We start from the raw sequence: 24,882 nt of genomic DNA, 5'->3' as shown, positions 1-24,882 counted from the left end.
TGGCCCCAAGTATTTTAAATATTTATCATCAGTTTGCATTTTCAGATTTTTTTTTTTTATATTCAAAAAGTTAAATAACAAGTGTAACTGTTCTCAAGGGCAAACTCATCCAGCACATCTGTTATAGGCACATAGTTCCTTTAAGGCTGCTCATTGTTGGGAGATGAAGTCTTCAGAAAGGGTACATAACAGAAATAGTTCAGCTCACTAAATATCATGGGATTAACTGTTGGAAGCTATATAAAAGAAATACTCCTGGCTCAATCTCGAGAAGATAAGGCTTGAGAAGACCTCCATGGGGACATGGCAGGAGGCCTACACAATAATCAGGAAAGGTTACCCAGAGAAAAGGGTATGTCCTCCCCTCCCAGTTTGCTGAAATCTAAAATGGCCTTTGATGGTTGGGATCAATTATTTTGCTCATTCTAAATACTTTCTTGATAAAAAAAGCTGGCCCTGAGTAAAGGATTTTGGATTAAACTGCAGTTTGCACATTATTTTACCTTCCTTAGCTTGAGTTTTCTGCCCATCAACTTTACAGTACAGTACTCTGTATGAATGTATACTATATAGGGAAAGCATTTCAGATTAAATAAGAACGAATTCATACTTTCACTTAAAAATTAGAATCATAGAATATTAGGGTTGGATTATACTAAAGATGATCTTTCTTTAGGTTTGAAAATAATTGAGTTCAGATTTGTGTTTCTCTGATATTCTCTGATATTCTGGGTTTTAACCAAGACAACAACCATAAATAATGAAATACAACGAGAGTCAGTTTTAAGATTAAGGCATTGGGGTGGGATTCAGGAGTTTTGGCTTCAATTCCAGGTCTGCCACAGACTTTCTGTGTGACCTTGGGCAGGCCATTTCATGCATTTGTGGCTCAATTCCCCATATATAAAATGAGGACAAAGCTTCCTTTCTTCCACCTTTCATCTTTTTTTCCTCTATTTAGACTATGCTGAACAGTGCAGGAATTGTCTTTTGCTTGGTGTATGAACTTCCTGGGTTTTGGATCAGTCCTTTATAACTTAAAAAAAATTGTTATTCACAATGGGTCTCCTTGTCATTAGTGCACATAAGCCTACTACTAATATTAATTATTGATATTTATTATAATTGAGAAAGAGGAGAACTGTGGAGTACATTTGCCAATTTTACTACATTGGGTGGTGTTGCAAACACTAGACCATAGTTTCGCAAAGTGCTGACATATTCAGAAAATTTGGTTCAAATGGCAAAAGACCCACCATTTAAATCTTATGTAACTAGACATAAAGCACTCACAAATATCCTGTACTAAATAGGAATAAACCTGAAATATAAAAACACCCATGCATTTAAGCAATTAAACATTTATGTCCCAACTCTGACTTACACCTAAGCATTCTGACAAAAGGTACATTACTGAGGAGGTATTTCACTACGTGCAACAATATAGTATACAAAGCATTAGAAGCTTGATCCTGAAGATGCCGAGCACTTTCAAAAGGTGCTGGGCATCTCCAATTCTCATTGATTTTAATGGATGTTCAGGGAGCTAAACACCTCTTAGAAATGCTCAGCACCTTCCAAGATGGAGTCTAAAGTGAATCCATCATTCCACTGACAATAAAGGGAGATGCAATCCTGATTTCTCCCAAGCTGGAAAAAAATGAACAACTTTGTTTTCACCTACTCACTTAGAGTTACATGAGTTAATAGTAAATAAGATCAAGTACCAGGAAGTTGTATGCACAAACTTAAATACGTACATTCAATCAAAAGTGCGTCTAGAGAACTTCCATCTTCATCTTTACCTTGAAAAGAACACTGGAATTTAAATACCGTCACAAAGACAGCAGCAGCAAAGAAAATAATGGAAAATGTTGATGCCATGCAAATTGGCCATATTCCAAAGTAAATTGATGTTGATTCGAGTACAGCCTCTAACCTCTACATCAATCTGTTTTATAGATACAGCCGCTAACGGAGCAAATCTGTTTACTTGACTTCTTTTCATGTTAATGAAAAGATATATTGTGTAACACAGGATTCCTCTTCAACTGTGATAGGTTTGACATATCTTATTAAATAAAATAATATACTTATATGAACAAATTAATTTTGTCAAGATTTAAATGAGGCACATAATGAAGTATTTTATGCCTATCTTGATGTCATTTCAAATTATTGCCCTTCCATGAGACATATATTTTTATTTTCTAGACATCTTTTCTAGTATAAGAGCTGCATCAATTCATATGCATATATCTATTGTTTTCCACAGCTCTTATATACATGAAGATAGATGTATTGCCTGCAATGTACTCAATAAAAAGTTGTGAAATAATAGGCATAGGTGAGTAGGAAAGTTTGATCCAAATTCATTCTCTCGTGTTTTTGATGGTCTGAGTAAATTAGCAATCCTAAATAGACACTTAATATTTACACACTGTTTAGTTTTTATCAGGAGGCAGAACATAGGAAGCCTTCAGTTCTATTATCTACCGAATTGCAAGACAGTTTTCTTGAATGAAAACTGCCTCCTCACTAGAACAATCATATACAGTCATCTGTTGCTGTCACTTCTAGTACCTAAATACTGATGTCCTCCCATTCTACACTACAGGTTCCCATCGAAATTAAAGCGTATTTTCTTCCTCAACTTCTTAAGTGCAGGCTTTATTCAACAACTGCATTGGGTCATCTTGTTTGTTTGTTTGAATACGGTCAAGTCTTATATTCATTTTAAGCTGCTTTATTTCAAGGGGGTGGGAGCCATAGTCATGTTTAAAGGTTTTCCCAAAAGTAAACATTTGTTTACATGCATTATGTGCACCTTTTCGTTATTAAGGCAGAAGAGACAATTGCAATTCCCGAATGGGAAAACTAGTATTGCAGAACACAGAAAATTCAATGTGTTCTATATCACCATCTAAAAGATTTTGCCCAGTCTGATTGGGGCCTTTGGCTGCTTATACTACTGTGGTATAAATAATAATTACACAGAAAAAACATATTAAAATGTTACAGTTGCAAAGTTGGGAAATGCCAGAATTAAGGTTTCCCGTGCCACCTTAGACTCATAGGCTCTAAGTCAGAAGGGACCAATATGATCATCTAGTCTGACCTCCTGCACAGTGCAGGCCACAGAACCTAACCTACCCAATCCTGAGGAACTTGTTATTAGTCCCTCGCACCTACCACCATTAAATTTCATCCTATTTCTATTACTCCAGTTTACAAGGTCATCCAGATCTTCTTGTATGATATCCTGATCCTTCTCTGTATTGGAAATACCTCCCAACTTTGTGTCATCCACAAACTTTATTATCACATTCCCACTTTTTGTGTCAAGGTCAGTAAAAGGTTAAATAAGATTGGTCCCAAAAACAATCCCTGAGGAACTCCACTAGTAACCTCCTCCAAGACTGAGAGTTCACCTTTCAGTATGACGGGCCGTAGTCTCCCCTTTAACCAGTTCCTTATCTACCTTCCAATTTTCATATTAATCCCTGTCTTTTCCAATATACCTAATAATTCCTCATGTGTAACCCTATCAAAAGCCTTATTGAAATCTGGATAAATTAGATCCACTGCATTTACTTTGTCTAAAAAATCTGTTCTCTTCTTATAAAAGGAAATCAGGTTGGTCTGGTACAATCTACCTTTTGTAAAGCGATGTTGTATTTTGTCCCAATTACTACTACTTTCAATGTCCTTAACTACTTTCTCTTTCAAAATTTTTTCCAAGACCTTGCATACTGTTGAGGTCAAACTAACAGGCCTATGTATCCGGATCACTTTTTTTTCCTTTCTTAAAAATAGGAACTATGTTAGCAATTCTCTAGTCATATGGCACAGCCCCTGAGTTTACAGATTCATTTCAAATCCTTGCTAACGGGCTTGCAATTTTGTATGCTAGTTCCTTTAATATTCTTGGATGGAAATTATCCGGCCCTCCCAATTTAGTCCCATTAAGCTGTTCAAGTTTAGCTTCTACCTTGGATGTGGTAATTTCTACCTCCATATCCTCAATCCCATTAGCCACTCTACCACTATCCCCAAGATCATCATTAACTTCATTAAAAACAGAGGCAAAGTATTTGCTTAGATATTTGGCAATGCCTAGATTATCCTTAATCTCCACCCTACCCTATCCTCAGTGTTCAGCGGTCCCACTTCTTTCTTTGTTTTCTTCCTATTTATATGGCTATAGAACCTTTTACTATTGATTTTAATTCCCTTTGCGAGGTCCAACTCTACTTGACTTTTGGCCTTTCTCACTTTATTTCTACATGTTCTGACCTCCAAGAGGTAGCTTTGCTTGCTGATCTCTCCCATCTTCCACTCCTTGTAGGCTTTCTAGTTTCTCTTAATCTCCTGTTTGAGATACTTACTCATCCATCTTGGTCTACAACTCTTGCCTATGAATTTTTTACCCTTCATTGGATACAGGCTTCAGATAGTTCCTGTAACTTTGACTTGAAATAATTCCAAGCCTCCTCCACCTTTATATCCATGAGTTCTTCAGTCCAGTCCACTTCCCCAACAAATTTCCTTAATATTTTAATGTTAGCCTTTTTGAAGTCAGACCCTAGTCAGAAATCTATTTTTGTTTATCCTTAGTTCACCCTATTTAATCATATAATTACATACAATTTTTTTTGCCCCAGTGTTTCAAGTTAGGTAGAGAGGAAATCACAATTAGTAGCCACCAGAACTTGACTTTGCAATCTTAACATTCTTTTAATACTTGGGGGAAAAAAATCCAGCTGAAAAAATAAAAATTCTATCATGTAAAAACTTATTGAAACAACGTGTCATCAGTGGAATGGGTATCTTTAGGTCATCTGCACAGATCTATAACACTTAAGATGACAAATTAACCAGTAGCAGGCTGTTATTCTCTATATAGATCAGCCACTAAAGAGGGATGAGAGAAACTTTTTTGAAGGGGATTTTTAGATCTTCACTAACTCACAGAGGAATGTTGAGATTCCAGAATCTTGATCTCAATTCCAGATTTTGAGCAGGACTGCCATAGTGATCACAGATCTTCTGCCCCCGTCCCCTCCAGCTGGTCCCTGTCCCAGTAGTGTCTCTTTTTAACCCAGTATTCTCTCCACCCCAGCCGGACATTGTCCTAGGTACAGTCTCCTTGCCCATCCAGTCCCAGTCTCTTCCTTCAGGCTCCAAATGCAAGTTCCAATCAATGTTCCCACACTCCCAGTCTCCTCTCTGCCCCCAGATCCTTACCAGCCAGTCCAGCCTCCCAATTGTCCCCATTTATATTTTCCAGTGCCAGCATCTTTTCTCAAACTATTCTCTCTGTTGCTCCTCATTCCCCATTTCCAGCTCTTATCTCCTCTGCATTCTGATCAGGCTGCTTCCACACTCTCTCTCTATACATAATGGCATTGAAAGCTCAAGCGAGAGAGCATCCCTGTTGTCAGTTCATGTGCCAGATACTAGAGCATTTTGGAGTAGCTATTGAAGCGAAATCCTGCTCAGGCTCTGGGGTAGAACATTCCTAGTACAAACAAGAGTCAGAGGATTGGATGAATTTCCACAAGGAAAGCAAAAGGCACATCCCTGACACTAGAGTGATTAGCAATTCACTTGCCAAATTTTATGCCTCTGCTATAAAGCATGAAGGTGCTAGAGTTTCTCAATTAACATGGTTGTACATTTTTTTAAACATAGGTAAACAATGTTTTTTTCCCTAATCTCATCCTCAGAAAAGGTCAAACTGTTTACTTTAGGCTGATATATCAGAGACAAACACCCATCATGGAAAATTTCAACTCAAGCAGTCAAAGCTTGGCAAAGTTATAAACAACTTAAAACAGCCTTTTTATGTAAAAAGTGTTGGGCAGCTTGAACTAGGTGGTAATACCTGCACCCTCTATAATAATCTAATTATGGAGTTCAGTCAGTATTCCATCCATAACCTGGTATATTTTAAGGAGGGGAAAAGTGATTCAGTAATAAAGGATATTTATCAAAATGATATTGACAATAAAATGTAGTTGAAGATGGATGAAGAGGTATAATTGACAGTGAAAGGAAATGTTAAAGTAAATGATACTAGATACCATGTTAAATAATACCTCAACCTTGTGAATACCACTCCAGCTTTCTAGAAAAAGTAACATTGTGCCACCACCACAAATCAAATTATTGGCCTTAAAGAAGGACTTTCAAATTTGAACTTGTTCACCTAGCGTGTGTTTTCTTTGCCCATTTGGTTAATTATAAAAGAAGTATTGGGCTATATATCACTCAAGGCTTCCAAGTGATGTGACACATGCCTGTAGCCTCATCATGCATGACCACACCCCAATTTAAGTGTCATTCATTCAGCTGACTTATGGACAGGCAGCAGGGCACTCCCTGCAGTTGTTACTCCAGGCCACCAGAGGGGCAGCATCAGGAGAAAAGATGGGAATGGAACACCCGGCCTATCAATATACATCTTTTGATCCCACAGCTCATCAGCTTCCCCCACAATACATTAGCTGTCCCACTTTCCCTTATTCAGCAGCCCCAGTGCAGAATTGTCAAGTTTTGTGCAGCAATATTTATCAAATTTCTTGACAGTGAGAAAAAGAGATGCAGATTTTCCTCTGTCAGCAAGAGCAGATGTGGGGAAGCCTGGGAGAAACCCAACACCTTCTAACAAAACTCACTCTTGCACCAAACATGATTCAAGAAGCTCCACAAAATGTTTCAGCTGTGTATCACCCCCTCCTACAAATAATTCATGGGACAAGAAAATTTATTCTGGATCTCTGTGTAGTCAATGTGGGAACTCTAATTCCTAATACATCATCTCCTTTGGATAAGGGTTTTGTCAGCATTCAAAGAGGGCAGGGTGCACATCTTCCCCCTCTCTCCATCATCTTTCAGTCGCATCACCACTGGTGAGAAAATTCCATGGCTTTTGAGATAGCTGCACAAAGGGCTGACCTCTCCATCTTTTGACATATAGTTTTCCAATACTCTGGAAACATGGCTCCCTCCAGAAAGATAATGCCACTATTCCACAGCTGCCTCTCCAAGGGAAAGTATAGAGCAAAATTTAAGGCCGAAACTATAAAAATCAGCTCCTGCATGGATTTCCGAGGGCAACACCATCGGTTTACTCCCAGACGGCCACCTCCAAGAAGTACATTTTCATTTAACATTTGTTCCTCCTTATTAGGCCTGAGAGAAGCTGAGTGCACACAATCCTCTTTGAAGTCAATGAGAGTTTTCAGTACTCAACATCTTTCAGGACCAGGCCCTAAACTCTTTATTCCCCAGCTTTTGTTTGCTCATGTTTCAGTGTTCATGCAATTTCAATCAGAAAAATACTATTATCTATTTACAGTGTGAAATAAGAAAAAAATACAGAAAGGTTTAAAATCCAGTGAGAATAACGTGAAATGATGGTTTCAGATCTGCGCTGGGTTACACCAGTGCATGCTCACTAGCATAACTTGTTGAAGGTTACACAGTGCCTCAGTCTCTCTATTGCCAAGTTCTTTTCTCTAACACCACACTGCAAGGCGCATGCATGCGTGTGTGTACATAAAACTGAACATCAATGAAAGAGACTAGTAAAGCTTTGAAATAAATGGATGACTTGTGAAAGTTTGGGAAATATATGCCCCAAAAGTGATTTTTTTGTTTGTTTGTTTAAATGTCTACATGGTAATTAACTAAGGATACATCTAAAGGGGAAAATTCCAGCGAAAACAATGGCACTTTTAAATGAGATATGTGTGTGTTAAATCAAAAATTCTACTGGAGGTTGAAAGAAAGAAAAAGAAAATAATTGGATGACCAGTAACAACAGGCCTGATCGTGTTGATCCTGATCCAGTCACTGCTAAAGATCCCTTACATTCATTGGTAGCAGGATTGAAACCAACACTCTGAAACAATTATGCATGCTAAAGTGAGAGCATTTAAATGTTGTGATTCATTATGTAAATTGCTCAGCCCTCACTCTCCACGTACAGCACTATACAAATGGCTAAATGCATAAAGTGGAATAACTGACGTTTCACTCAGGAAATTATGCACTACCAGAGACAGGAACTGGATTTGATGGCCAGTGATCAGATCTGGCATGGCATGTTTTATGTTTGCTCTATAAGTATCTCCCTTTTTATCTCCTTTTGATATGTAACAACCAAAGTTTCTAATAACAAATACCTGTTTTTATTTATTTCACATAGTTGTATTTTTTGTTAAAGTAGACTCACTAAAAGCAATGTTTTAATTATTCTGTTGATATGACACAATTAACTCTTTAAAAAAAAAAAAAATTATACCTTTAAGACCTGATTTCTATACACTGTTCAAAAAGCCAAATGGCAGTAAGTTTGAACGCATTTCAAAGAAAACCTAAGAGGGATTACATATCAAAGTCTGAATCCCTGTCCAACAGTATGCTGCAGCTCCAGATAAAATATAATCCAGTATTAATACAAAGTAAAAAATGCTTTTTGAACGGGGTTGGATGTGAACAGTCTATTACACTCACCCTATTCAGATGTTACATAGGTCTTAAAGACTGCTTATTAAAATGCTAATTAAAATGTCTATTTTCTAACTATGTCTGGGTTTATCTTTTGCTTTAAAGATACATTGTACTCCGAAGTTAAGAAAGCTTCCAATAGCAGCTTTGAAAAAGATGGATACATTGGTGACTTATTATTACTTCTTTAATTGGGTTATCCCTAAGGAAAATGCTCTAAATCAGGTTTTGTTTCATTTCAAAGCATCTTTAAACATTAGATATATCACAAACATACTTTAAAAATTGTCCATTAAGTGTACTTAGGAAATGTTGATTTGCTACATATATATGTTAATCATGATGGATAAAATTGATGTTTTTTTAAAAATTGGATTTTTTATTTAACTTGAATTTTTTAATTTTGTTATTTATATTATAATAAGATTTCCTTTTTAAAAATAAAATTGTTTAAAATGAAATCTGAATTTAATGCAAAATATTTGAAGGCTTAAACTTATTATACTTTCTTAAAACATTTAAATACAAAATAAATATGCTGAATCCAGCTTTATACATATGGATACAACAGGTCACATGCTGTATTAAGGGCTTTGATCCTGTGGAGAATCTAGGGACCATAGTAAGAGACTGGCAAAGTCATCACATGTGTTGGAGCCCATACTTTCATAACACCACATTGCTTCAGCTTCACTGAAGATTGCAGGAGGATCCAAATGAATTCTTCCCCAAGATGTGCAATGGAATTCAGTGGTTGACTGCTCTGAGCTCTTTATTAAGAACTAGCCTATTCTGATAATTTCGGAAGAAAATAATGACAAAATAGATGGAACTATAACAGTCAAAGTAGTCAACATGAGATTAAAAGAAATGTAGAACATATGCTGAATATATTGAAACCTATTTCCATAGCGTTAGACAAACTGCAGAAATATTGCTGCTGTATTGTTGATGCTGTTGAAATTTGTAAAGTATTTCAAAAGACATTGAAGAAAGCAGTATCTAACAATAAAGTTAAATTATAGACTGTAAAGCAGCAGATGGATCAAGCACTTACTCCATCTCATTTTCTTGCCGATATTCTCAACCCAAAATACCAGGGTAAATGCCCTAGCTGCTGTATAAGATGCTGCTGCTATGGCATGGGCATCTAATAATCACCCATCAACCGTGCCAAACATAATACATGTCAGGACTGGAAGTGAACCATTCAAGCAGTATGTGTTTGCTGAGACAGTTTTAAAGAAAGGCAGATCATTGAATTGGCTGAAGTCACTAGCTAAGCACCTGGAACCAGAGTTTGTTGAAGTGCTAACCCGTTTTTTAACATCAGCAGTCTATTCTGCAGACACAGAGAAATATATTCTTTATTTGGACTAATTCATTCAAAGTTAAGAAATTGACTTGGAGTTGAAAATGCAGGAAAACTTGTTTTTCTCCTCCAGACTCTGAATAAAAATGAGGAAGGTGGAGCTACTAGTTTTAAAAGTTAGAAGGACAGACTAAGTAACTTAGGAGACCATCTCATTTTCAAAAGTCTTAAGTGAATAGGAACTTAAGCTCCACTCACTTTCACTTAGGCATATTGAAACTTTTCTTATGCAGATTTGAAATAATCAGTTTAGTTCACTGACAACAGTTAATCCTGCTGTTTAATAAATTATTTAGTTTTAAATGTGAAACATGTTTTGATAAAAGAAGTTTATGTATCTAAAATACTTAAGGTTGTTTTGTTTCATAAAAATGCATTTTATGTGATTTTTTATGTTTAATTAAATTCCAATTGCCATGCTACTGCAGCTTGACAAGTCGTGAGCAAAAAATTAATTACTTAATAAATAAGCAATATATCATTCATCATTTTCTATCACACTAACAATGTACAATTAATAATAATTTGAATATATTAAGCTATATTATTGCTTAAATAAATCTATATATTCATAGTGTACCCTCCTAGATAGCAAAAAGATGTACTAAATGTAGTGTAAATGCACTATTAATTGTAAATCGACATATTTTAATGGCTATAACAACCAATGAGACTGCACCTTTCTTTAGAAAATAACCGAAGTTCAAATACAAAAGTTGATTTAAATCACAATTTAAAATGCCTTGATTTAAATGAATCCACCCTGATTTGAATATATTTTCCTTATACGTTATAGTTTCAATTCTCTGTAACTGTCAATCTATTTTCCTTATTCTATTTTAAGAAATTTGCACTTAGTAACTCAGATGGGAAATGCAAGCAAAAGCATAGACTGTGAACTAGGATTAAATTTAACTTTTTACTGTGATGCACACTCACACAACACATTCATCTGTTTAATACATTGCTGCTTGTATAATCTTCAAAGCCATTAATTTAATACCAGGACTAAAAATAAACCAAAAAAAGTATATCAGATCTTTCTCCTGGGAAAGAATCAACTGTGCACCACTAGACAAAAAAATTATTATTATATTTGTAGTATTTCAGAGTTCGTGGTAGTCATACCTCAAACACCCTTCTAAATTCCCAGGGAATGTCCATGTATTGGAATCAAGCTACTTGGGAAGCTCTTATTTCTCTTAGGCAAATAATCCAAATTTTGGAGATTTCTCCAAAATAATCTACAAATAATCCATTTAAATTGGCTGAACTGCTTCTTTATTGTTTGCTTGTCTGAAGACTATACAGTCTTGTTAGTATGATTAAGCTTCAATCATGAATTTCACTGTAAAACACCTCTTTATGGTGTTTATAATTTGGTCACAAGAAGTTGTTCCTGGATAAAATATGACAGAAAAGGAGCTACATTTTCTTTACATTTTGTATGTGACATAACGTTCACATACAGTCATTTTAATTAAACATGTATTTATGGTTTTATATATACAAAAAATGAAGGAATTAACAGTCCAAACTCATGAAACTAACACAAGTCCTATAAAACAGTGAAAGTACATATTGCATGGTATCAATCCCTAGAAATATACAACTGTTCCAAGAATCATTAAATGAATCCACTGAATCATTTAAAATCCTAATATCCAAGATAGAAAAGTCATATTAAAAGCCACTCTAAATTCCTCAAAAATAGTGGGAAAGATTTTAAAAAACTAAACACAATTAAATTTAGTCCTAGTTTTTTGGAATTTTTTTTTTAAATACCAGAGTTGAAGGAGCTAAAAAGTTCAATAATGTCTTGTCTATACTAGAGATCTAAGTCAGAGCTTCTCAACTGTGGATTAGGACCCAAATTTGGGTCTCCAGAATGTTTGAAAGGGTCAGCAAGTTAAAGAAGTATGGGTTGGATGAATGGACTATAAGGTGGACAGAAAGCTGGACAGATCAACAGGCTCAATGGGTAGTGATTAACGGCTCGATGTCTAGTTAGCAGCTGGTAACAAGTGGAGTGCCCCAGGGGTTGATGCTGGGCCAGTTTTGTTCAAGATCTTCATTAGTGATCTGGAGGATGGGGTGGATTGCACCCTCAGCAAGTTTGAAGATGACACTCTGGAAGGTAGGGATAGAATACAGCGTGACCTAGACAAATTGGAGGATTGGGCCAAAAAAAATCAGATGAGATTTAACAAGGACAAGTGCAGAGTCCTCCATTTAGGACAGAAGAATAGCATGCACTGCTGCAGACTGGGGACCGACTGGCTAGGCAGCAGTTCTGCAGAAAAGGACCTGGGGGTTAGAATGAACAAGAAGCTGGATATAAGTCAACAGTGTGCCTTTATTGCCAAGAAAGCTAACAGCATATTGGGCTGCATTAGTATGAGCATTGCCAGCAGATTGACGGAAGTGATTATTCCCCTCTATTCAGCACTGGTGAGGCCACATTTGGAGTACTGTGTCCAGTTTTGGGGCCCCCACTATAGAAAGGATGTGGACAAATTGGAGAGAGTCCAGAAAAGGGCAACAAAAATGATTAGGGTGCTGGAGCACAAGACTTATGAGGAGAGGCTGAAGGAACTAGTCTTGTTTAGTCTGCAGAAGAAAAGAATGAAGGAGGGATTTGACAGCAGCCTTTAACTATCTGAAAAGGGGTTCTAGGGAGGATGGAGCTAAGCTGTTGTCAATGGTAGTAGATGACAGAACTAGGAGCAATGGTCTCAATTGCTGTGGGGGTAGTCTAGGTTGGATATTAGGAATAACTTTTTCCACTGTGAGGGTGGTGAAGCACTGGAATGGGTTACCTAGGGAAGTGGTGGAATCTCCATTCTTAGAAGTTTTTAAGGTGAGGCTTGACAAATCCCTGGCTGGGATGATTTAGGTGGGGTTGATCCTGCTTTGAGCAGGGGGTTGGACTAGATGACCTCCTGAGGTCCCTTCCAACCGCAATCTTCTGTCATTCTGTCACATGGCAGCTTCTGTGGCTCCTGCCCCATGGGGCTGGCTGGGCTCATCTCCCTGCTTCAGGCACTGCAACCTCTGGGGTCTCAGTGCCACTCAGGATTGTCCCATCCATCATGATGACAGGAGTCCAGTTAGGTTGAATTTGAGTGAGTGGCACTGCCATTGCTTGAGTCAGGTCACAAATCTACTCACACATATTTGGCCCAGTCAGGGGGGTGAGGCTAAACCTGAACAGAACTGCAACCCTGGAGGTTGCAATGCCCAGAGCTAAGTCCAACCAGCCCCACAGCACAGGAGTTGCAACAGGCGCAATTGTGGAGTAAGTGTCAGGCAGGACCCAACCAATACCATTTCAGGGCCTCTGCACCCAGAATATTTACAGGGTTGTGACAGGCCATAAACATTTACAAATGGGTCTTAAACCCAGAAAACTTGAGAACCACTGATCTAAGCCATTGTAATTGAATTGGTTTATTGAACTGGTCTAGGCACTCAGTTCAGTGCAGCTACATTAGCCAGACTAAGCCCATTTAAGTTTTGCCCTTGTGCACACCAGAGCTAACCTAAACTCTCTAGTCACAATGCGCTCTGTCTCACAATTTCCACTTCAGCTCTTAGAAGTAGTTCATCCTGTGAGATTCAGCAAGGCCATCAGTGCACTGTGGGACAGCAGTGAGAAGACTATTTGAACTGATTCACCTTGTCTATACCCATGTAGACAAGATGAAACAGTTCAAGCTTTTGTGGGTTCAGGACCCATTTGTAAATGTTTATGGCCTGTCACAACCCAGTAAATAGTCTGGGGGATGGAAACCCTGGAGTGGTAAACTTTAACGGGTAAGCCTGTTGAAAGATAGTGTATTGTAACTTGTTAGAACATTTGTGAACTTTTCTGCAGATCATATGGGATGCAAAGCCATCTACAAATATCCTGGATACTTTAATCAGTTTAATTTCTTTAGTATGTATCAGGCCTACAAAACTAAATGGAATAAATAGCAAAGTGGCAGTATTTTCCTTTGCACCTACAATATTAATCAAATTTATATTTCTAAATAAAATATAAACAATGAGCTCAGATCAACCACAGATAATTTGGACTTCACAAAAGAATTGCAAAGCTACTTATTTATTGGCATCCTGTACTCATGATGCCTTGAGAGCTGCTGTTATTTCACATACACTGAACTCCTGAGATCAGAGAAAATGTCAGTGAATTATTCCAGACTAGTAATTTAAAATGTTGATTAAAAAAATAGGTACCAGAAACAATTGAGGTACTCAGAGATTTATGATTAAAAAAAAAACTTTCATATATTTATAACATTTGAAACATGGATACTGCCTGGAATTCAAACAGGCAATTTAAAAATACCACACTATAGTTTAACATCAACCATCACAGCTCCCCACCCCTCATACAAAACCATGCTTATATTGTCCCCTCTTCTACCCAAAGCTTCCTGCCCCCTAAAAGTCTTTCCCCTATGAGTTTTTTAACCCCCCTGCTTTATAATCTCGGTCTCTGACCTGTTTGGAAATTTTCCACTCTCTCCACTTCATCAGCCCCTTGCAGGGACATTTGGTCATACCTAATTCTGGCACTATCCAGAGCATACCTATTGTACAGTCAGAGCACAGCTGTTAATTTTAACAACTCTTCATTGTCCCCAGTCTGGTGGGGTCTGTGCTAAAGGCAATGTTAGCAAATGGTGAATTCCAAATTCACAGAGACATTCAAAGCATACAGCATTTCATCGTAACTTCATAATCATCATGTAGAACTCATAAGTTGTACAGACAGACTCCTGAAATCAGAGTTACAGCACGCCCACAAATTAAAAGATGTAAAGTTATTGTGAATTACAAATTTTGTTACTGTTTTAAATGCCTTCTTGTAAAGGGAAGTGCCTGCCAGCAATGGGCTAAGCTACCACTTATAGCCATGTCCACATTTAGCATTTTTAGGATGCTTAATTGTGGCCAGCAGGCATGTTTAAGACATTTTGCATTTCTCATCACCCAACGGCCACGTGGTTTCCACAATGTTTTCTTACTGACAGCAGTGGCAGCTTTTCACTTCTATCTTTTATTTAAAGCATTTAATTGGCAGCAATCAGAGTAATAAAATATCTCAGCTAAGCTATTTTAATACAATGTTAATATTTCAAAACAGTGCTGTGGGAAAAGACTCTGAAGCCTGTAATTAGTTTCTTTGAGTGGAATGGGGGACTGCGTTATTCCCAGGTTACTAGTAGAACTGAGATAACTGACAAAACCAAACAGCTCTGTGCCCAGTAATAAGCATATACTCTACTTAATAATAGTCCATTCTTCTCTGCCAATTCAATCAATATATCGGAGATCAGCAGCCAGTTAAAACAGGCTACAAGATTTAGTTTAAAAAAAGCCCTCTGGAATGAAAACAGAGATTGTTCAGGATTAGGGATGCGCTCAAAAAGAATGAAAATGCTAGGCACAGTGCTGAGTAATGCGGAGTGTGCAGGCACATCAGCCTGCATGGGAGGACAAGGAGGTATCCTATCTCTGAAATGCCCCTCAAGGCATAGTTTCTCTGTTGCTTCCGGTTGCTACAGCCCTTAGTAAAAAGAAGAAGAATCCTCCCTGAGTGTCCAGCCAGCAACGCTGGCTGGAACGAGGAGAGTGATAGATGGGTGAGGAAAGATCATCTTAGCTTCAGCCTCTGCTGTCTCCACAGTGCTCAAAGTCATTATCTACGTACCATTAATGCAGCCATTCAGGGAAATGTGGTGACACCTTTAATAGAACCACTCACATACTTAAATTTAAGCACCTGAATGTCTCTGCAGGAGTGAGGATTTTCTATGAACATTGTAGCTCTTTCACCAGCCTTTACCTTTTAGTTTTGTTTGCTGATTTCAGTTTTGTTGGTTTGAACTGTTTAAAATGTAACTTCTTCAGCTAGGGATGGCGTATTCCAACTATATATGTTTGTATAGCATGTAGGACATTGCGTACAAATAGTAAATGAGTTTCATTTTCAATGACATTGAGAAAGACAAACAACTGAATCAGAGAAAAATATAATAATGTACCTGTATTCTTGCAGGAAAACTTGGTTCTTTCATCGCACAAGCGTATAGTTCCATTACAGCCCTTTTCATCGCTGCCATCTTCACAATCCTTTTCCCCATCACAGCGCCACAACACAGGTACACAATTCCCATCAGGGTTACAATGAAATTCTTTCTCATTGCATCCTCCAGGAAAGGGAATTTCTTAGATAAAATAAGCAAGAGATAGGATTAACTATATTGAATAACTTGTTCACAATGCTTATTTTTTCTATCACCAGTTATACATGGAGAAACTAGTTTATATAAATACAGCTGTAAAGCTGTCTTGTTTGCTCAGTTAAATTTGGCAATTTGTGTAGAGTAACAGGAATGAAGCCAGTGTTTTTTTAACTGAAACAAACATCTCCTTTTTCACACCTTATACCTAAAAAAAAAGTTACATGTATTGACAGATTGCATATATAACCAGCAATTTAATTTAAAAATATAGTTATTGAGTCTATGAAATATATTATGAATATGGACCATAGGTTTGTAAAATAAATCTGTAGTGATCATGAGCTTTAGGGGGTTTGGTTTATCCTTTCATTTCTAAATTGCTTCATCCCACAGTAAATAATTAGGGAAATCAGCTCTACAGCAACCAGGCGAATGGAGGCCAAGATATTCAGAAGCACCTAGTGATTCTGGGTGACTTCATTTTTGGATGCCCGACAACAGAGGCTCCCAAAAAATTCCTAGTCACTTTTGAAAATCTTGGCTGAAATGTTGAATAAAAATATGGAAATGCTTCAATTAGAGAACATTGACAACATGGAAGCCTGAATTCAGAGCCCAAGAAGAGGTCACAGTCAAGTGCATTTCAATTTAATAAGACAATATGCAGGCATTTATTTTCAATTCATTTTCAAGAGAATGGGCCAGATCCTTGGTCCTAGCTAGAGCCGCAAAAAGGGGATTTAAAGGTGCCTTATTAAGAAAGCTGAGGATTCTTCTGCAGCACAGTGAACTCCTCAGCTAGCAAGCTGCCATATCTAGTTTTATATCACTCACTTTTAATCTTGCATTGGCACAGTGGATGTTCTGGGTCACAAAAAAAGCCTGAAGGGACCGCACTGGAAATCAATGTGCTTTGACGTGGCTGGACAAGCAGAATGGTCCCTGGGCGATGTTTCCAGTTGGCATAAGTTAGAACAGCCATGCAACTGCTCTAATGTGCACCAGAGGCCAGTTCAGCTCTGAACTGCCTCCAAGGATCTCAAAGGCACAAAAGGTGACAGTCATCCGGGCCTTTCCCCACTGAGCTATGCTGAATATGAGCTCAGTGCAGCTGAGGATTCAGCCCTATATGTACTGAAGCACAGTAATTATGTGATAAAAGTTCACTGGGTTTAGCCACACGCTTAACAATAACCATGTGTGTGTTTCCAAGATTGAAGTCTTATTTTGCATGTTTGGACTCCTCACCTGTACTCTGCTAACCTAACCATCACCACCAAGATTATTTCTAGCATTCCAAACCTCTGAACCATAGTAAGGCATATTTTAAAGGTCATGGCTTGAAAAGTCAGGCATTCTTGATTTATACTGAAATGGATAATTTGAACAAATTTTACCAGCATTTGTCCATGATAATAGTCAATTTTATTAAATAAGCAAATAAATATTAAATCATTTTATTATTTTCCTTGTTTTAGTGACAGTAAAAGCCCTGGACTTCTTTTTAATATAGGAACTTCCTTTTTTGATTAATCTCTTTCTTCAATGCAGTCTCTCTGTCGTACAATTGGTGAGGAAGTTACTGCAGCAACTTGTTCATTTTGTTTAAATACAGAAGTAACTTCACGGCTATCTAAGGATATTCAATCAAAAAATAAACTCTGCTGTTTCAGGGTCCTCCAAACTATTTGCTCTGAGTGACTTTGAAGTTTTATACTGTTATTCTGTGATGTTACTTTGAGGCAATTTCAGGCTGCCCTCACTCAAAGCAGTGACATCACTGAGCTTCAAAACAATGTGGAAGCAATGGTTGGGGGTTCACAGAAAAGTGCCAGGAGCACACATTACATTCAGTCCACAACACTGCAGTGTAGTTAGGTACAGACCAGCATATTGGGAGCTGCTCTTTGCAGTCCTGACAAAATCCATTGCCAACACATTTGAAAAAGTTCTGCAGATAATTTCCATGTTACATAATATTAAGATTCTCCACAAACAATTAAAGGTTTAATTTTAAAACATTCTCTATATTGTTTTGAGTTAAGAACAAAGCAGCAGCACTAAGTTCAGACTTTTGGATTTCACTTGTTTGTGTCACTTTCTCTTTTTTTAAAAAGAAATATAGGATTCCAAAGCATCCTATATAAATTCTCATAAAACGGGGCTCCTCACAGTCAGATCTAACTTATTCTGGATACAAGGAAAACTTAGCTTTCTGCCCATTCCTAGAACCACACAAAGGGTATCCACAAGGTCTGATCCAAACAGAAAGAGGGGATACAGGACTGTTCACTCCAGGCCCGGACAGCAAGTAGACCCAGAGGAGGAGATATCCTCATCTCCAGTGGTGTCAATTCTTATGATTTTATCACGTCTGTTAATACTTATTTTTCTTTTTAAACAGGTCTCATGAATTTCTGATTTCTGCATTCAAACTCACAAAGTTCTACTTATCCAAATTGGCCACCATATCCCACTACCATCAACAGGACTGAAGTCACAGGCTGCCCTCAGCAATATGGCCACCATGTGTTTTTCATCTTTGAAGATGAAAACAAGCCTGCTCCCAGCAAAGAGAGACATCGTGTCCGTTATTGCCAATGGGGATGTAAACAATCCACCCTTTGGAAACATGAAGACCCAGTCACCATGGCAGGACCAGGTAGGGCCAGGAAAATATAGAGAGGATAGGAATGACATGGTGGGGACAAGAGGGAGAGGGTATGTGTTAGGAAACAGGACAGGAAATAAAAATATGAGGAGTCAAAATAACGTGGAAGAGGAAGCAGGAAGCTCATTTAGGGCAATGCACAGAAGGAAAGGAAATACAGGAAACAAGTGAATTTACAGAGCAGACAGAGGAGGAGGAGGTGGTTTTGGGGAACATGGAGAGAAAATGTGAGTTGGGTGGCTTCCTGCATTGCTTAGGTAGGTAGGTAGGTAAATAGAGAGCAAAAGAATGGCAGCTCCCTGTGTCCCCCTGGAAAAGTGTTCACAGCAAACAGAGAGTCTGCATTTTTGTGGGTATAGTTAAGGTTGAATTTTGACCCCATGATGATCACCACAAAATTGGGGATGGGTGGCTTCTCCCTAAAGGTGAAAAAAAAGTCAGAAGGTTGTTAATTTTTTTTTTCCAACTCATGGTTTTTAAACCAATCTCATGATTTGCAGGTGTTTGAATCCTTTTTTGAATGCCTGAGGCTGGAAATGCTGTATCTCCCATCACACTAGTAATGATCACTTTGAATTCAATAACATGGTCTAGGACCATATTATCTTTTCTGTAGCCCCCTCTGCATGAGAACAATCCTATTAATGGTCCTCTGATACCTCCTTTCAAATTGTATTACTAAAGAACAGACAGGCATTCGTATCCCCAGGCGACAGAAGGATAGGATCCCCACATGCAGGACCCTTGTTTCCAGTAGATCTCCTAGGATCTATGGGGTTTGGGAGAGGGATGATGAATCATTCCATCTCTCCATGGTGTGGGGGAGAAACCCTCCTCCACATTTGGAAGAAACTCTATAAGGAAATATTTTGAGGCATTCCCCCCAGAACGTCTCTTTCAGGTATTTTCATGGGTTGGGTGATCCATGCCAGAGTGTTTCATATCCATGTAAATTTTAAAATGTTTTAACACACACTGTATATGAGTGCTTATTAGAGCATACACTGCTCTCTTTGTAACTCTGTCACACCGGCAGACTGTTACAGTTATACCATTACTAACAAAGCATAATTCCAGACAGCCTGGATTATAAATCCCAGTGGCTGCTTTAACTGTCTTGGGGATAGCAGTACTTAGCATCTTAGTGCTTTCCATTCATGATACACTGCCTAGGTGAGGGGAGGAAGAGGAAGGAACTAGTTCTGCTATTAACAAACCTCTGTGTCTTGATTCAGCATTCTGTTAATGTTTGCCAACATTTCCCCCCACTCTTGAATGATGGTATTTGAGAATTTTTCATTAAAGACAGTGAGATTCCTGGAGATGGCAAACTTCCAACAGCTACCCCTGTAGTTTACAATCCCTCTCCATTCCTTGATATGCTGTTCAGTCAGCAGGCAACAAAACTTCTCCTTTGCATAGATAGATGGAATTCCACCACTAGCCTGGAAAATATGCTCCCTCTTCTAATCAGAGGCTCTAAAGCTTCTCCAGCCTGAAATAATGTTAAAACCAATACCAGTAACAGGCCCCACGTCTCATTGCCCTAAGCCCTCCAAATCCGGTTTTAAAACATTTATTTTGTAAAATTAATTATATCCGAAATTCTTACCACAGTATGTCTATGGGCTGAGAACCTGGCTAGTAGCAAATTCTGAAAAGGCCAAATGAAATAAAAAGTATCAACGTGTGGCCTTGCCATGGTGCAGAACACAAAAGAGGGAATTCTTTTCTTTTCTTTCAATGGACAAAAAATAACATACTCTTTCAGTTCCTTTGGCCTCTGCCGGACCAAAGCAGTGACCCAGGCTTTTTGGGAAGAGGATGCTACACCAGCAGAAAGAAGCTAAGATATGACCTACTTCATGAAATGCATAGCAACTTTAGGCACAGGTCAGATGATGAGCAGGTCAGATGATGAGAGGGAAGGAGGAGCAGGATATGTAAAAGGAGAAAGTGGAAAGGGAGGACAGAATGTTCAAATAGTACTCTGAACATAAAAGGAGGATGAGGAAGGAGGACTGACAGCAGCAGCAGGAGCTGTCTGAGTGGCTGCTCATCCTGCTGGCGACCAGGTTACAGTCCCCGGCTCCTGCACTATCACAAGTGCCCATGGACTTTCTTCTACATTACCATGTACTGCAAACAAGGAAGCCAACTGGATAATTCCAGGGTGGGCAATGAATCAGTCTATGAACTGTAATGGACAGGTGCTTCCTGTCCACTCTACTACCGTACAATCTGTATACCCAGGAGTAAGGAAAACAGGTACAAGTCTAACATCCAGTTTCACTCCCAGTGAGACTGTACAGCTTGCACTCTTTTATTAAGTAGAGTTTTGTATACCTTTTCACATTATTTTGTATTTAACTTTAATTTTTATTTGTTTACAGGTAGCTGGGATGTCTGCAATGGTTTTCAAAATATTGTTATTTCAATACTTTTTTATTTGTTAACAAATTGGTTTGACTCTACAATATATTCTGGCTACCTGAACAAAGCCTGCAAACAGGCAGTGTCTTGAGTTCACTCCTAATGAAAATTCTCACCCTTACCCTCACAGATGTTGTGCAGGGCACAGCATGCCACAGTACAGATGGCACTGGCTACATTGCCATCCAAACAGGCTTGTAGGTAACACCATTTTAATTTCAGCCTGCCAGATGCACACTATCATGGCCCTGGCCCTGGCCCCCAGCTGTGTATGGCCCTGGCCCCCAGCTGTGCATAGCCCAAAGGTCCCTTCTATAAGCCCCTTGCTGAAATTCAGGGTGAAACTAGGGCAGGCAAGTAACATACTCCCAATGGTGTGACAGGCTAGGTTACAACACATAGAATTCTGCTTCAGAGTTTGATAATGAAGAAGCCTCTTCTTGTGACCATGCCAGGGCTGTACCTATCGGTATCAGTGAAGAAGGTTCAGATCTGAAGTAAAGTGAGCCAGGGACATCACTGGCAGTTTTCCCCTAGATAGTACTACTTTATTTGGTATCCTGATGGCCAAATGCAATGGAACTGCTCGGCTTAGAGGTAAAGGTGCTGATGGTGGTACCTTGGGGGCTGGTGCTGGCCAAGTCTTTTGAGTTAACAGTGACAGTGGCACCAAGAGTTTTATCAACTCCCTCAGAGCCTCAAATGACTCAGGAGTAGATGTTACCAGAAAGGCACTCTGTGGTACTACGGCATGAGTCGAGGTCGACAAAGTTGCTTCAGGAGCTGATCTCAACAGCTCTGAAGTCAATGAACTCACCTGTTTAGAGATCTGCTCTAGGGAGTGCTTCCTCTTTGAACGCACTCTGAAATCTTAAAAAGAGCTTGACATCACTGTGTCTTTCGATGATCCTGGAACAGACTCAGATTCCCATTGCCTCTTCTTCGGTACCAGTGACACCGATCTGCCTCTCAGTACTGACAGCACTGTAGGCAGACAACTAATCATTGCCAAGGTGCTCAGTACCTGAACCGAGGCAGATGGATCAGATGGAGTGTGTAGCACCAATTCAAGCAGCAGATATTTTAGCCTGGCTGACCTGTCTTTTTTAGAATGAGGCTTAAAGCTCTTACAAATGGCACATTTCTTGCTCATGTGAGCCTCCCTCAAGAACTTAAGGCAGCTGGGTTAAGAATCACTAGTAGGAAACACCCTTTCATAAGAGTGGCAGGGCTTGAAACCTGGCGAGCACAGCATATCTCTGAAACTGGCCAGTACCCAGACCAGGTGCCAGAACCACCCACCCACCCACACATGTTTTATTTTTTTAAAACTAACCATCTAACTAAATGCACTAACTATACAATGGGTACTATGTACAGGTTTGATTAAAGACTTGCAGAAGCAAGGACAGGGAACTCAAATAACTATCATGTGCAGGAGGAAGGAACTGAGTGGAGCTGGGGAAGCATGGTCCTTTATGACTGCAGCGCAACGGAGGGTGTTCGTGCTTCCCTCATAGGTACCGCCAAGGAAAAATTCTAACAACTATGGACTGGAAAACACAAACACATACAGTGGAATAGGCATGTGCAATCACTCGAAGAACAACATAAAATCATCCATATGTGAGGAGTATGAAGTATCACCACTTCATCTGGTCAGGAGGAGATGTTAATATATGGTGTAGCTACCTCATCATCTCTTTTCTCCTGTCCCTTGAAAGATTCATCCTGAGGCAGAAACTGACATGGAGGGACAGGAGGAGTAGGTGATTGCTACCTCTGGTACTCCCCAGGGATGTAGCCAAGTGCTCTGGAGAAGCAGTCCACAGGTCCCAATATGGCCATTGAGGAGGGGCCATAAAGAAAAACAGGGAGCACCCAAGACTGGTCATAGCAGGAAGAACACGAAGTGACTTGAGTCTGCCTGTGCCTTGGAGCTACTCTCTCAGAGAAGGTGTCAGGAGATGTAGCTCTGGGAAGGTAATCAAGCAAGCTTTGAACAGAAACTTGAGACTCAGAGGAGATATCTTCATAGTCTGAGCGAGAGACAGACAGACATGGTGTTGAATCAAATTGTCTGTCCTTTCTAAGAAGTACCAGGGAGCAAGCTGGCATTGGAGAATGACGTCGCACCAGTGACAGACGAGGCTCTTAGAAGTACCTGAATGACTTAGAAGTACCTGAAGACTTAGATGAGGAGGGGCCTTCAGTACCAGGAGAACTAGGATGTGAGGTCTCCAGAACAGCAGGTCCCAGAGGTGACTTAGGTTTATTGCTACTGACTTCTCTTTGAGAGGATCTGGAACTCTTGGTGCTATTCCCAGTGGTTCTGTTCCACATAGGTCTACTTAATGAATGGTCTGCAGAGGTCAGATGGGGCACTGTGGTACCGCTGTATGGGGGGGTATATGGGGTATATGGGCCTGGTTCTGGTTCTGAGAAAGAGTGCTCCCTTCAACCTATCATGAGAAGCCTAAGCTTTATTTCCCTATTTTTTCCAGACCTATTCTTAAACCCTGAACAAATTTTATACTTAGATGGGACATGGATGTCCCCTAAATAGCAGATACAGGGAGACTGGCTGTCACTAACTAGGATAGGAACCTGGCAAATGAGGCAGCAACTAAATCTAGAGGATTTAGGCATAATCTGAGGACAGACTCCCTGAAAAAGAGACCTGAGATGGGGGATGCAGGGTGAAGGAAGGATGGAAGAACAGGAGTCTTCCAAAGAAATACCCCTCCCACACACACAAAAAAAAAAAAACCTACTAAAATCATGCATCTGACAAAGCAGGTTTCTGCCCATGAAAGCTTATGCTCAAATAAATTTGTGAGTCTAAGGTGCCTCAGAACTCTCATTGTCCTACTAAAATTAGTAAGAGCTAAAAGGCTAACTAAAAAAACCTAAAAATAGCAACTCTAAAACTAATAAAGCTATTTCCTAAAGGTAAACAAGCTAAAGAGGAGACACCCTAAGATGATCTATCTCAGGCTGAGGTGACTGAGATGGAACTGGGGGCAATTCATCTGCCACTGCTTTATATACCCTCAGTATAGGGCACAAGGATAGCTAAGGTTCATGTTAGAACCGAATGGTCACTGCTACCAAAAGTCTCCAATCAAAGGCACATACAGTGCATGCACTTCTGAAGTGGAGCACCCATGGCTATCGTACTTGAAGAAATGCAAGGTTTTTTTTAATAATTGATAGTGTTTTGACAACCAAATATTGATTTAATCAAGATGCAGGATTCAGGTTAAAAAACTGAGCAGCTGAAAAATTTTCTGTTTTAATTTTAAGAAGAGGTCATGATGCACAGCATTAAAATTTCCAAAACAGAAATACATTAATATTTTCCCATAAAAATGACATAAATTATAGGAGTTGGGAAGAAACTTCACTACAACTATTTGCAGTTTTTGTTTACAAAGCACATGGAAGCATGCTGAATGTATCCACAGCCTTGCCAAAGCCTTTCTGCTTATTCCCATTAAACCTACATGCAACTGAATGTTTTCACAATTCCACAAGGCTCTTACCACTAATTAAAAATCATCCTATCTGTAAACTTTCTTCATAGCTTTGCTCTAAACTAGGTTTAGAAAGATAAAATATATTACCTGGTA

The 24,882-nt window shown here is 39.0% G+C and overlaps 1 protein-coding gene across 1 annotated transcript in view; it reads right to left on the bottom strand.

Annotated features, from left to right (window-relative positions):
• LRP1B (LDL receptor related protein 1B) overlaps nt 1-24,882 on the bottom strand; it is a 1,171,881-nt gene that overhangs the window by 449,413 nt on the left and 697,586 nt on the right. The window contains 2 exon segments of the mRNA XM_067549510.1: nt 1,761-1,805; nt 15,946-16,128. Of these exon segments, the coding sequence (XP_067405611.1) occupies nt 1,761-1,805; nt 15,946-16,128 (228 nt within the window).

Source organism: Emydura macquarii, unplaced genomic scaffold, assembly GCF_026122565.2.
Source record: "Emydura macquarii macquarii isolate MOO-44397 ecotype Brisbane River unplaced genomic scaffold, CSIRO-AGI_Emac_v2 contig_1253, whole genome shotgun sequence".
Lineage (NCBI taxonomy): Eukaryota > Metazoa > Chordata > Testudines > Chelidae > Emydura > Emydura macquarii.
Note: the sequence above shows the minus strand (reverse complement) of the source record. Positions and strands in the feature narration are given on the sequence as shown.